The following is a 15,342-nucleotide window of genomic DNA, read 5'->3' on the forward strand; positions in this document are numbered from 1 at the left end:
TTAAGCCAAATGCTTTTTGACTGCAATGCTCACTGTGTGTGTGTTAATCTACTGAGCATTAACGTAATTAACTGTACATAGATCAGATTTAGTTTAAAGTATGTGTGTGTGTTTAGAACAACCCTCAGGACAACCATCATCCAACCTGTCAATCAAACATCACAGCCAATGAGGACAAAGATCACTGTTAATGACATTAATAACAGCTAATAAAAACATCTGAGCAGAAAACGGCAGTCCTCGACCTTCACTGATCAAATGACACATGACTATTTAGTTACAAACTAATGACAGATGAGAATAACTTTACTCTACTAGTCTTTTACAGTCTTTCAGACTGGTCAACGTCTCTGAGATATCTGAGAGTGAAACTAGACAAACAGTAACAACACTGTAATTTTATCCCTATTATGTCAAAAAAGACAAACATCTCTCTATTCACCATCCATGCAATTTTACAGATTAACAATTCTAATGCTTTATTGCAAGTGTTTTTCTTCTATTATACATTATACTCTACTATATATACTATGATGAATATAATTTTAGCCAACGAAAACTAACTTTAATGGTTAAAATGATGAAACGAAGGTGATTGTAATAATTCAGGAAATACCTGTAAAATAACAGTATTTTTTTCTGTATAGCATCTAATAAAAAATTTTGTAAACATTTATTACACTTTTTAAAAATTAGGATTTTTTTCCTTGTTTTTAAGCTTAACACATCAAGCTGCCATTACAGCCATAACACCACATTTAAGCTTAACACATCAACAAGAGCAACACTCTGGGACTGGCAACATCAACAGTCTCAAGCTCTTGGGAGAAGAAATCTTTCCCCCATCTCTCTCTCCAGCTCTGCTTAATACTGGATCCTCTTGCCACTGATGAGGAGCAGCTGGTAGGTCCCATCACCTAAATAAGGACAGGGAGGAGCACAGGAAATTGGACAGAACATACAATAAAAACTACAACTCCCAGCAGGCCGTTGGGTCCACTGGCAGCACACACACACACAGTACATCAATGAATGACACTTACACATTATTGTAAAACACAAATGCATATGTCGTGGGACGTAACACCCCCACCCATAAATTACAAATACCACTGTATTTTGTAAATGAGGCAAATACAGTAAAACTCACATTTCACCTCAGGCCTCACGGGTCAACTAGTTTAAATGATTGTAGAGGATAGCGGCATTGGAATTCGCCAAGGAAATGGGAGCACCCATAATACCAAGTAATTAGTTTGCACCCATGTACATGCACAAATCTTCAACAGAACCGCGTGAACAAACCATCTTCCCATCATAGAGCTGAGTCTAGGAAACATCCAATGACATTTCTGGAAAGATTTTGAAAGTGGGTTCTACCAATAGGAGGTTGGGACATTGCAAAAATAGAGCAGTGTGCCAGGACAACATCCTCATGCAACAATACTGCACCCACCCCAGTTGTTTTCACCTCCCCCTGAAAAAGGTAGAACAAAAGTTGGAAGTAATACGTACAGGAGTGCCATTTTTAGCATGTGCGAACAGTAAGCAGATAGCAGATCAATCTCAGAAAACTTCACAGCAGCCAATTGGTCCCTCCCAACCATTACGGGATGATGTCCAATCTGAAGCACAGCAGGCATGATAGAGATAACCAGCTTGGTTTGGTCAGGACTTTGCACTCAAAAGACTCAAAGGGATAAATGATTCTGAAAAATCAGCAGTCCAGCAGTTTCTTGGCTTGAGAACAAAGGGCAGGATCAGAAGGAACTGTAGTGGAGAACTTGGTAACCAAAGCTGCTGGACCACACAGGTCAAGGTTACCCACCATGGTCAGAGAAGAGAACACCTTATCACCTGAGGTCGTTCCTTAAAATTACCCTTCACAAGCAGTTCAGAGCTTGTCAGGACCTGAAACTAGGTCAGAAGTTAGCCATACACTCTGTAGGTACAGGCACACAGCTTTGTCCAAAACCTTGAACAAAGACTATTGTACCTGTATAGGATTCTTCAAAAAAATGTGAATATGTGTATGGAAAAAAAGTATGTCATGTTTGTGATCATGTAGGCTATAGCTTCTAATCAATAAATTAAATCAGACTTGTGATTTTAGGACATCAAATTGCTGCTTTATTTATTTAGAAACACAATAATTTTACTTTTCATTTTATTAGTCTAACAAATACATTGCTCCCTAAATAAATAAAACTTTCTGGGTGGGGCAGGACCATGGGAGGTTGTTGCTACCGGCAAGTGACTGTTGACTGGAATCGCACACCAGATGAGTCATTCTGTACTCACATTCAAAAGTTCAAGGCGGCAATCCAAAACAGTGAATGTAATAACCATACAGACAATAGTTCACCTAAAAATGAGGTGACACTATCGCTGGCATTCAGTGCACATACAGTACGTGAGTCAAAGGTGCATAATGAAGTGCATAGCTTATTAATTCTGCCTTTTGTGTTCCACAAATGAAAGTAAATATTATAAGTTTGTAACAAGGGTGAGCAAATTACAAAAATGTTGTTTTAGTTGAACCCTAAAATCTTCAGTGGTAATATTTTACAAACTAGTGCTGTTTTCTCTCTTTCAGATTCACCTGAAAACACAGATAAGTGTGTAATAGGAAACAGCCTCTATGGGCACTTGACTGACGGTTTTGAATCAAATTATCCAATAAAGGTGAACATTCACAGAAAATCTTTAGAGAAGTTTTAGTCTTGTTTTATATTAATGCCATTTTCTTCCATTATCTGTGTCACTGTATGTAGACATCACACATACTGAAGTTCTGTGAAGTCTTGTGCATGTGTATTTTCAGAAAGAAAGGCTTCAGGATTTTAAACAAAAGTAAAACAAACAAACCTGATATTATGGTTAAATGTGAGGTATGCAGCTTCTGTGATGCCAGTGGCAACTAGTGGAATTACAAAAACAAAGCATATTGTCTCAACAATTAAAAGTGAACGGTAAAAGTTCAGCCATATTAGACATATTTTAGAGGTGTCACCATGTGTTAAAAGTAAGCAGTTGAGTAGGCTAAGTAATGTTTGATCATAAATAAAATGTACAGCTGAAACCTGATGATCAAACATTATTTGATCCATCACAAACTTGTTTATTTGATTATGTGACCCAGCTGAAGGTCTACTTGCAATGAATCTAGACATGCACTTCTGTAACAGAGGAAGGGGGGAAGGGGAGCACAATAACTTGTTTGGGACAGATCTGAGAGGACAGCTCTTAAAGGGATAGTTCACTTTGAAATTCATTTTTGGTATGTTTTAGCTTACCTCAAGGGCATCCAAGATGTAGGCGTCTTTTTTTCCGCAGTAGTTTCAATTTTGATATTTTTAGGTCAAACCGTTCTTGTCTGTCAGTCATATAATGCAGGTCTATGGTCACGGTCTCAAAACACAAGCACAGAGTCCAAATTAAAACAATTCCCCGTCGTCCAAATTAAACAATTCCCCATCGTAAGTACACATTGATGGCCTAAGACACGAAACGAGCGGTTTGTGTGAGAAAACGAACAGTATTTATATCGTTTTTACCTCTTATACGCAGACATGTCCGAGTGATCTGAACTGACGTGTACGCAGACTGGTGCATAGATATATACACTAGATGTCGCCTTAAAGACATTCGTTCCAATGAACTGCCGTAGACAAGGCGACATCTAGTGTGTATATATCTATGCACCAGTCTGCGCACACGTCAGATCAGAGCACTTCGACATGGCTGCGTATAAGTGGTAAAAACGATATAAATACTGTTCGTTTTCTCACACAAACCGCTCGTTTCGTGTCTTAGGCCATCAATGTGTACTTACGATGGGGAATTGTTTAATTTGGACGACGGGGAATTGTTTTAATTTGGACTCTGTGCTTGTGTTTTGAGACCGTGACCATAGACCTGCATTATGACTGACAGACAAGAACGGTTTGACCTAAAAATATCAAAATTGAAACTACTGCGGAAAAAAAGACACCTACATCTTGGATGCCCTTGAGGTAAGCTAAAACATACCAAAAATTAATTTCAAAGTGAACTATCCCTTTAATGTTTTATTGTGCCTGGGAGGCTCAAAGGGGGAGATAAACACTTGAATGTCATATTAATTGTACTCAATGAACAATAAACTTGGTTTAATAGAATCTATTTTACTTTTTAATCTTACTTCACATTTAAGTTTAAAAGAACTTTTAAAAGTATAGACACAATCACGTGCCCTTTCTCATTATCAATACTGAATATGACGGCATGTGAATCAAACAAAATGAAATAAATCTATTATTACTGTGTCTATTAAACAGAGAGAGAACGTCAGTTCATGTCAGGAAAAGACTGAAAGTGAAAAAATACAGCACCTGTTTCACAGACTTCATCTTCACAGGAACAACCAATTGAGAGCTGCAGATGTTCTTCAGATAACTGAACATTCATTACAGTCCCATGAGTCCTGTGCTGAAGAGGAACTGATTCAGACTTTCATACAAAAATGGACTACAGAGCAAGATCCATTAATGTCAATAAGGCCAATGAACATGATAAAACGCAAAAAAGAGACACTGACACATCTGAAGACATTGGTGATATATTCCAAGCAGTGTCATTGTCTAACAGAAGAACAAGTCAACCTGATCGCATTCACCCGATGGATGTTCAGATGGCCGTGTTTCATTGTGCTGATGGTTTCCTGAAGCAGATGCTGGTGTCTAAACTGTCCCAGTGTCAATATGCTCTGCCTTTGCTTGTTCCTGATCCATTCACACAACAGACTGAGTTTCCTCTCTGGACATTCAGACAAATCAACAAGAGCTGGAAGATGAGAAACACCAACAATGAAACCTTAAGTCAAACCCAGACGATCTACAAGGCAGAAACTCCAATGGTGTCTTTCTTCAGGTTTGGCTCTGTGTCCTCATCGAAGTCTCATCTGATGAACAGTCTGATCAATGAGAAACACAACACGTTCTTCCACAGGAACTGCCCAGGCAGCAGCAGAACTAGAGTCCTGATGGATGGAGTGGTGGAGATCGCCTGGTTCTGCCCCTCTGGGAAAAACACGGATACATTCACTGACTGTGTTGCGTTCTGTAATCTACATGGTGATGCAGGAGATCATGAGAAACAGCTGGAGATCCTCACTGAAATGGCCTCAGTCAATGTTGTTCTTCTACCACAACTTCAGAAAAATGACGGAAGTGCAGAAAAGATCCAGAACCTGTTCAGAATCACAACGCCGCTTATTTGTCTTTTTACAGAGGATGAATCTAATTTAATGAAGATGAAGAAAGGGAAATTCAAGATTGGTTTGAAGGACAGAAATCAGTCAGATGTATCTTGTAAGGCCCGCTATATTGGCCCAATCTGCCGGTTCGCCAATACACGGGGAAGGTTGTCACGTGTTCTGTCCTCACTCATGCAAAGTATTGGTTGGTTAAATTTGCAATACATTAATCATGTACTCACTCGTTAATTCATCTGACTCCATAAATGAAAGGTTTTAATAATATCTGTGCCTCACTAAAAGTGAGCGAATGTTTGACTATTCCTTTTAACCATTAAATAAACAATGTCAAATCCAGTTGGAATAATCACATTGTAGCAATTTAATATTTCAGATATCAGAGATCAATTCCACAATCAATTCAAATATCTAGAACATGGTTATACATTGGTTACACCAAAGAATCTTACCCAGCTTGTACCTGAGATAGAGAGAGAGAAAGGGAGAGAGAGAGAGAGAGAGAGAGAGAGAGTGAGAGAAACCACCTATCCAATTCCACGTCCAGCCAAGAAGAGGAGACAGAGAGAACCAGAACACCTTCCTTTATCCTCTGACCAGGTGACAAGGGGGATGGGGTGAGACCCCCTCAAATGGCTTCTATCCCACAGAAGGGGGTTTGCCTTATCTGGCCTTATCTCTAAACCAGTTTTCTATGAACTTTTATAAACCTTATTTCCTTTTATTTTATCTATCTGGATATGAGATATCTGTACCACTCACTTTGAGACATTTCAAATGACACCAAAAGCATAACAGTCAATGATAAACATTCACATTAAACCATGTTCTTGTGTGAGTTCTTTGTTGTTAGTTCATGTGCTTCTGTGAGTTCAAATGTTAATTAGCCAGCCGGGCCCTTTTGTCCCATAAATCAGGCCTCAACCAGTATTTTCAGTCTTACAGTATCTGAAGAACTCAGAAGAGCTATAAATTATTGTCTCACAGAATCATCTTCCACTTTCAGACTTGAAGATCTGTCCAAACACTCAGACATCAGAGTAGATGAGGAAAATGACGATGACTGCAGGAGAGGAAGAGAAGCAGCACAGCAGATGATGAGTTTACTGGAGGATAAAGATCTGACAAAAATGAAAGAATCATTTCTGCCCTGTCAGGGAAAACTGTGGCATCAGTGGAGTCAGAAGAACAAAGAACTACATCGATCTCAAGGAGAAAATATAGAAATGGAAACAAGTAAAAAAAAAAAAAGAAATGAAGAAAATCCGTGAACGACAGCATGAATGTGACACCGGTGAGTTTATGACGTGCCTTTATAAAAAAAATTAACTATACTGAAACATTTTTTTTTCTCAAATGGCTCAGAATCCTCTTGGATGAACACACATCTGCTGAACTTTCTGCTCTTCATTACAAGTATGATGAAAAGTGGTCAGCAGTTTTAAAACTGAAAGAGAACAAAGAAAAACCTGAACAATTAAAGACTGAACAATCAGAACTTGAGGGAATATCTGAGGATCTTCAAGCTGCAGCCTTTGGTCTAGAGCACATCATGAGGGAGATCAGTCAGATCTATGAATCATGTTCATCTGTGACGAAAAACAAGAAAGATCTGCAGTTTGACTTTTCTTCTCTCCCGAGTCTTGCAGCAGAGATTATGATCTCTGGATTTCCACTGGAGCTGATGGATGGAGATGCTGCTCATGTTCCTCTGGTCTGGATCTCTGCTGTTATAGATGAACTCATCCAGAAACTGGGAGACCAGAGAGTCTTTGTTCTGTCAGTTTTAGGGCTTCAGAGCTCTGGGAAATCCACCATGCTGAACGCCATGTTTGGACTCCAGTTTGCCGTTGGTGCTGGCAGGTGCACCAGAGGAGCTTTCATGCAGATGGTCAGAGTGTCAGACGAGATAAAACCAGAGCTGAACTTTGACTATATTCTGGTTGTTGATACTGAAGGTCTTCGTGCTCTAGAACTGGCTGGAAGATCAACAAGACATCATGACAATGAACTGGCCACATTTGTTGTTGGTCTTGGAAATCTGACCTTGATCAACATCTTTGGAGAAAACCCATCTGAGATGCAGGACGTTCTTCAGATTGTTGTTCAGGCCTTCCTAAGGATGAAGAAGGTAAATCTGTCTCCCAGGTGTGTGTTTGTGCATCAGAATGTTTCAGATGTCACAGCTGGAGAGAAAAACATGGAGGGAAGGAGACGACTACAGGAGAAACTGGATGAGATGACAAAACTCGCTGCTAAAGAGGAAGTCTGTGACGCAGAATGTTTCAGTGATATCATTAGATTTGATGTTCAGAATGATGTGAAGTATTTTGCTCAGCTCTGGGAGGGAAGCCCACCCATGGCGCCACCAAACCCAAACTACTGTGAGAACATTCAAGAGCTAAAGAAAACCATTACTTCCCATGCCTCAAATTCACATGGGATGATGCTGACACACTTAAAAGATCGTATTAAAGATCTCTGGGAGGCTTTACTGAATGAACAGTTTGTCTTCAGCTTCAGAAATTCTCTGGAGATTTCAGCCTACAGAAAACTGGAGACCGAATACAGCAAGTGGACCTGGAGTCTTCGCAGTGCCATGAAGGAAACTGAGAACACACTACACAACCAAATAGAAAATGAAGCAATTCATGAAGTTGAGGAAACTGATCTTCAAAGAGAACTGAAGAAGACAAGTGAAAAAGTGAAAAAATCAATGTCTGAATTCTTTGAGAAAGACAAAGATAAAGATATACTGATTCAGTGGAAAACTTCATTTGAAATCAAAATCAATGAGCTTCAGGAAAACATTGTGAAAGAAACAAAGAGGAAATTAAATGGGATTCTTCTGCAACGAGACATGAAGAAAAAGATTGATGATCAGAGGAAACATCAAGAAAACACTCTCTATGAAAAAAGCAAAGAACTTGCCTTAAAACTTAAAGATAAAGCAAATGATGAAGAAACACTGAATAAAGAGTTTGATTTGTTTTGGGAAGAGTGTGTGAATAAGATCAAGTCAGCTACTCCTGAAATCAAAGACATTGACATAATGAGAGATGTGAGAGAGATCCTCAGTGACACCTATAAAAGTGTTTCTGTAGACCACTGGAAGGAGAGCAGAGATATTTTCTCTGTGCCCAGCGTTTTAGATTATGTAAGGGTAAAAAAATCAAGTGGATTTTTTACAAAAGTTAAAGATAAGCTTGGTTGGGGTGCTCTATCAAAAGAGGACGAAGGTCAAATAATATCATTAGTCACAGACGTTGCTCAGTATACAGACAAAGAGATTCAATCATTTAACATTTCAAAGATGGGCTACAACAAGAGCTGCATTCAACAACTCACAGGTTACATCAAGGCAAGCATAGTACAACATGAGGAAGGACCAGTGAAATATGTGTTCAAGAATGAATTCTTCAGGGATTTGGTTCTTTCCATCTGTAAGAGAGCAAACAAGAGGATCACTGACCAACACAGACTGTTCAGGGAAGCCAATAGTCCTGTAATATATGTTGAGAAGAAGAGAGAAGAGTACTTTAGTATTTTCCAGAAATACTGTCATGGATCAACATCGGCTGCCATTTTTGGTGAGATCATCTGTCAGAAACTTAAAGAGCCCATGAGCAGAGTGTCTACAAGAAGACTGCCAGAGATCTGGCTGATGAAATGAGATCAAACTGTGAATCACTGAAAGGAAACAGATCAAAACTGGAGAAACACATCCTTAAGACACTGGCAGAAGAGGAGGATTTTAACAAATATATGAACTACATCAAAAATCCCAGAGATCACTTCAAGAGTTTCATCAGAGATGAAGTCAGTCGGTACATCACTGATAAGTTCAGTGTCAGTGTTTTACCCGAGATGAAGAAGAACATTGAACTCCTGCAGCAGAAGATCATGAAAGCAGCTCAAGAATCTACTGAACATGTTGGTTTGTGGTTGAAGAGTTTCACACAGCAGCTCTCAGGTGTGCTGATCTTCTCTGAAAAAGACCTCAGTGGAGTGAAACATGATGATGTTGATGTGAAACTCCTAGAAGATGTGATAAGACAAGAACTTCCTGCTATAATATTGGACATCAGCAGTGGATTCACAAAGACTTGTTCAGTAAAGCTGGACTATAAAGAAAGACCAGATGAGCTTCTGTTTGATGACTTATGTCAGTGCTGTTGGGTTCAGTGTCCATTCTGTAAAGCCTCCTGCACCAACACCATAGAAAACCATCCTGGAGATCACAGTGTTCCTTTCCACAGAGTGGATGGAATTGATGGATGGCATTCCTGTACCACAAAGGATCTCTGTGCTAATTTTTGCACAACTTTAGTAACAAGTGATCAAAGCTTTGTTGTATCTGAAGGGAGTTTTCCATATAAAGAATACAGAAGAGCAGGAGGAGTTTATGCGGAGTGGAGCATCACCCCTGATCACTCTGAACTGCCCTCCTGGAAATGGTTTGTGTGCCAATTCCAGAAAGATCTGGAAAATTATTATAATAAACAATTCCAGGGTCGTGGTGAGATTCCAGATGAATGGAAAGAGCACAAACAAGAAGATGCTATTCAGAGTTTGGATAATTTATGCGTTGTATAAGGAATCTCAATAGCAACCTCTTATTATTTTCTTTGTTTTTGATATGAATTTAATTTTTAATCACTTAAATAATCATTAGTCATTTATGTAGTTGTCATTTGATTTATCGTTTAATCATTTATTATTCACATTATTATTTGATTTACATAATTGTATCATTTATTCATTTTATTCATATTATTATAATTTGATTTACATCATTTAATAATTGTATTATTAATTTCTATAATTTTATGTTTTTATATTACATATTTTCTTTTTCTTGCAATGGTTGCTATTATCGTTTAATTAAATTGTGTGCTTTCGAGGGATGTTTGTCTTCATGAATAAGAGATAAGAGAATGTCTCCATTGCAAGGTTTTTAACATCACAGGACGATGTTGTGAAGCATTAATTTTCCATTGCTGTTGCTTGGCTATAATAACTCTGGTTGGATTTGTACTAGACAGACATCAAAACAATAAAGTGTGAGCACTGAACATATGCAACTAAGATTATTCAATAAACCAACTTTGCTCCTTTTTCCCATCACTTTGTCTCCTGCTCCTGGCTTTCTCAGTCAAACTCTCAGGCTGATAGAAGATAATGAGTTGAAAGTGAAAGTGAAAGTGACACGTGACGGCCAAGTATGTTAACCCATACTTGGAATTTGACCTCTGCATTTAACCCATCCAAGTTAATGCACACACATTAGGAGCAGAGTAGTGAGTAGTTAACACACACACACTGCAAACGTGGATACACACACCCAGAGCAGCGGGCAGCCTTGTGTGGTGCCCGGGGAGCGATTAGGGGTTAGGTGCCTTGCTCACGGGCACCTCAGTCATTTCCCACCGGTTCTGGAATCGAATCAGCAACCTTTGGGTCACCAGATCAACTCCCTAACCACTAGGCCATGACTGCCCCAGTTGTGGGTGCAGGGCAGGACAAATCCAGCCCATGGATTCACCCTTGAATGTTATGCTGTGATAAATAGAATAATAAATGAAATAGGACAGAAACAAAAATGATATATATTATTGAAATTATTTCAAACTTAATATTGCATTTTTGTCGCATATGAATGCACTTAAGGCACTGATTTTGAGCTAGGGGTTCCATGAAAGTACATTTACTGTTATTAAATTGGGTCATAATGTACTCTTCTCTTCTATTTTGTTGTGTATCACAAGAGAGATCACACTCAGGTAATGCACATGTCTCTTTACTTAAGCATTGCATGCCCAAAAACAGACTTTCTCTTCACCTCTAAAATATAATAGTGTACCAGTCCCAAACATAATACAACAACTCCCCCTAGTGGGCATTTACCAATCAACAATATTAAGTGAATACAACATATATACTTCTAGTGTGTTCAAGTCATGTCAAAAAGAGTGATTTTCCACAACAAAATAAGCTAATTCCCTGCACAAAATATAATATAATTGTAATATAACAATAAGTCATATAACATTTTTGTTCTTCACTTTCTAGAAGTAGAGTTTAAAAATCTTGGTGTGGAAGGGAAGAAAAATGGCGTCGTATAGTAGACATATCTTTTGATGAGCTCCCGTGACATTAGTTCAAATATTCAGTTTATATTTTCACTCAGTGAAATCATTCTACTTCGTTCGATGGTTAGTGTTTTTGCCAGAAAGGGGAGGTTTTATATGGAGCGATAATTATTTAAATTGTCCAAATCATTATGCTTTTTTGGAACTGGTGTTACAGAAGCAGTTTTTAATGCAGCTGGTACAACACAGAGCGCATAGAGTTGTTTTACATTTACATTTATGCATTTGGCAGACGCTTTTATCCAAAGCGACTTACATTGCATTCAAGGTACACATTTTACATTTTGTCAGTTCTTAATAATGCTGAGTACAGCTGGACACAAAGAGTTAAAACAAGGTTTAAATAAGCTTGTTGGGGATCAGGCATGCAAGTGGTGGCTTTCATATGTGATACCTCCCTAAAAGGCAACTGAAAGAGTCAATTTGAGAATTTTTTTTTTAAAGATGTGCCAGATAAACTAGGCAAGCAGAATGTTGAAGAGGAAACAGGTGTAGCATGAATAAGGGTTTAGACATTGTCAATTTTAGAACTGAAAAAAATAAGTTGAAGTACACAACTGATTTGAAACAAGCATAGAGGTGCCAATGTTAACTTTGAGGAGTCTGTTTATAGTTTGAAAAGATGCCTGGGATTGCTTTGATTATTACAATGATCTGAGACAAATAAGCAGATATTGTAGACTCAATTGCAGCTCTGTATTCCCCCAAGCGGTCTTTCCAAACTTAATAAAATACATTCAAGCCAGAGTTATGCCACTTACGCTCCATTTAACAACAACCTGCCTTCTTAGAGCGCAGGCAGTCATTATACCAAGGGGCAGTATGAGCAAAAGTGTAATTGCAGGACTTCAAGGGAGCAAAAGAGTCCAAATTAGAGGTGAGAGTATTATTCAACTGTAGAATCTTGTCTTCAGGATTAATTGATTTCCATTTACGAAAATGAACAGTATGTGAAGATGATGTACTAAGAGGAGAAAGTTCCACATTAAAAAAGATTGCCAAATGGTCAGAAAGACCAATGTCAACAGGAGACATCTAAGACACAAATTAATCATTTGCAATCACAAGGTCTAAACTATGACCTTTGTTGTGTGTTGGGCCACTAATAAACTGTGTAAGATTAAAAGAATCCAGTAAAAATAAAAAGTAATTTGTCATCACACATTTTGGTTAATTTGTATATTGAAATCCCCCAAAATAAGGATTCTCGGTTTCACTTTATTTTGATGGTCCCTTTAACACATGCTGTTGTCTAGAAGTAACATTGCACCTACAAGTCTACTAACTCTCATTAGAGTATTAGTAGAGTAGTAGACTGGTAGGATTAGGGTTAGAATAAGTTGCAAAGTTACTTATAGTCAGTAGAGTGTCTATTGGAGGACCATCACAATAAAGAGTTATCAGATATTAAGCAGACAGTACACTAATACTCTAATGAGAGTTGGTTGACATGTAGTTGCAAAGTTACTTATTGTCAATAGAATGTTCAAAAGGGACCATCAAAATAAAGTGTTACCGGATTCTCTTGATTTTAAAACACAATATTGACAACAAGTGAGCAAACTCAGACAGAAACGCTTAATTTGCCTTTGGTGGTTGATAGACAGTAGCGATGATAGTTGCTTTAGAGGCAGAAATGCTGAACACAATTAAGGCATTCAAATGATGTAAACTGCGGTACACATACATTAGGGTGCCCATACGTCCTCTTTTTCCAGGTCATGTCCGGCTGGGATTTCGAGATCGCCCAAAATATCCGGGATTCAGCTTTTGCTTTCTCGTCGCCATTCATTTTGTTTACATGCACACCTTTTGATTCAATTGGACTGAATTCATTCCGATTGGTGAATCTGAATGTAAAGTTTACATGAACGCTAAACAAGTGATCGGTTGATGTGCGTTTTAGCATTGCTAAGAAAATTCCTGTGTTTTCGTCTCGATCGGGATCCGTGTGAAGCAGAATGCATGACCTGCAAAGCTGGTATGTACGTGTCAGTGTCAAATAATGTAATAATGTAAACATAATGAATGGTGACTGTAGAAAGCAAAAGCCGAATCCCGGGCATTTTGGGCGATCTCGAAATCCTGGCCAGACATGTCCTGGTTAAACAGGACGTATGGTCACCCTAACATACAGTGCTGATGTTAAATTGCAGTTTGTGAACCACAATAATCCCCCCACCTCTGCCAGTGAGTCATGGGAGATCAAACAGCCCGTAGCCCTCTGGAGTAATCTGGATAAAGAAAAGTCTGTCATTTTGTTTGTGCAATGTTTCGGTTAAAAACAATAGGTACAGTTTTTAATCTGAAATGATGTCCGCCTTGTTGTTTACTGAGCGTGTGTTGAATAGCACAACATTTACCGGGCACTGAGACAGTGCAGAAGGCAGCTCCGATCGAGCAAGAGAAGATAGATTACTGTGGACCACACCAGTATGAGACACTCTTTCAGTCTGACGCCGACGTAGTAACACAGATGTTAGAAGAAGAAGAAGAAGGAAGGCTGTAACGGTGTCCATAGCTCCAGCCTTTGTTTCAACAGGCCGGCATTTCGACAATGACCATAAGCTTCTTTTTGTAAGTGATAGTTCTGTTTTAAGTTCAAAAGCTGGTGTGTGGGGTACCTTAAAGTCATGCTCCGTGAGTCCAGGACCACAGCAGTCACATGGTAGTGTAAGTTCTCAGCAACGCCACAGGGTAAACTCCACCGATTAAGCTCCTGAGACCTCCAGAGAACACAGACAGATAAAAGCAGATATCCAAAGTGTGGGCAATAGTCCCGCCACATTGCAAGTGTGGAAAATTATTTGATAAATGAAAACAGCAGGGTTACAGAACCCGTGTTAACATTAAAACAAACAGACGGGCAGCCAAAACACGCCAGCGAACCCAATCAACCGGAAGTTATGTAGAATACTAAATAATGAGTGGTTACGTAATATATAGCCTATTCCGTACTCAAGCGCACGCATAAGGCTTGCCACAAAGAACCGGTAAAATTAATGATTGTGAATGTGTCAGATATAGCAAGGAGACATTTTTATTGTTTTTTTAAAAAACAATGTTTTCTGTGTCAGTGTCGGCTGCAAATATAAAGCTGACGATGCTGCATTAATACATTATGCAGTCCATTATACTGTCTTGGTATTTTCTGCTTTTATTTTGCTGTTGTTTTTCTTGTGACTTTTAGTAGCTTGTTTTGTGATGTTCAGAGCTGATTTATCGGAAATATATTTTTTATTGAAACCATTTGACGTTACGTCCCTATCACCCAATCACCTTCGAGTGTACTAAACTAAATGAGCCAATGAAGATTGGCGTGCAAGATTTGTATCTCACGCACCTGCCCGCAGCACGGGTATAAATAAGGAAGTGGATGCAATCCACATATGCCTTGCGCTTCAGAGCCGAGCAGTTATTTCACTTCCTGCTTCCAGTCTCCTAAGAGTGTGTGCTTACTATTCAAGTGTTCTTCAGGAAGAAGCCTTTATCCTGGTGTCGCTGTGATAGTGTGACAGTGGGTGTCGCGATCTCTACAGCTGACACTGAAAAACAACAGCTGTTTTCACAGCTTTGAGTTGCTGTATATACAGCCTGTTGCGTGATGGTTCAGTGAGAATGAGCACACTACAGGCTGCACTATTTCCTGCAGTTGTGCCACATGCATCCCCTGTCTGCTTCAGCACTAAAAATAGTTATTTCTGAAAGAGCTTACATGTTTCTGGGTGCAGTCGTTTACTGGCACTGGCTGACAGACACGAGCACTGTCTCATGTGTTTGGGCATTAAGCACGCTGAGGCTGCATTCATGGATGACTGATGTTTTCACTGCGGGAAGATTACCATCTCGGTGTTACGGTCTAGACTCCAGCAACCCCTCACCTTAACCCGATCTAGTTCCTCTTCTTGCCAAAAGAGGGCTACTTCGGCGAATAGC

General features: G+C 39.0%; 1 protein-coding gene across 1 annotated transcript in view; it reads left to right on the plus strand.

The window, feature by feature from the left end:
* LOC309495979 (uncharacterized protein) overlaps positions 1 to 10,368 on the plus strand; it is a 40,850-nt gene extending 30,482 nt beyond the window's left edge. Inside the window, 7 exon segments of the mRNA XM_082165901.1 lie at positions 2,536 to 2,685; positions 4,320 to 4,497; positions 4,500 to 5,337; positions 6,192 to 6,494; positions 6,496 to 6,559; positions 6,561 to 8,874; positions 8,877 to 10,368. Of these exon segments, the coding sequence (XP_082022027.1) occupies positions 2,536 to 2,685; positions 4,320 to 4,497; positions 4,500 to 5,337; positions 6,192 to 6,494; positions 6,496 to 6,559; positions 6,561 to 8,874; positions 8,877 to 9,850 (4,821 nt within the window). The 3' untranslated portion in view covers positions 9,851 to 10,368.
* The last annotated feature ends 4,974 nt before the right edge of the window (positions 10,369 to 15,342 follow it).

Source organism: Leuciscus leuciscus (assembly GCF_965113295.1).
Source record: "Leuciscus leuciscus genome assembly, chromosome: 1".
Taxonomy (NCBI): Eukaryota; Metazoa; Chordata; class Actinopteri; order Cypriniformes; family Leuciscidae; genus Leuciscus; species Leuciscus leuciscus.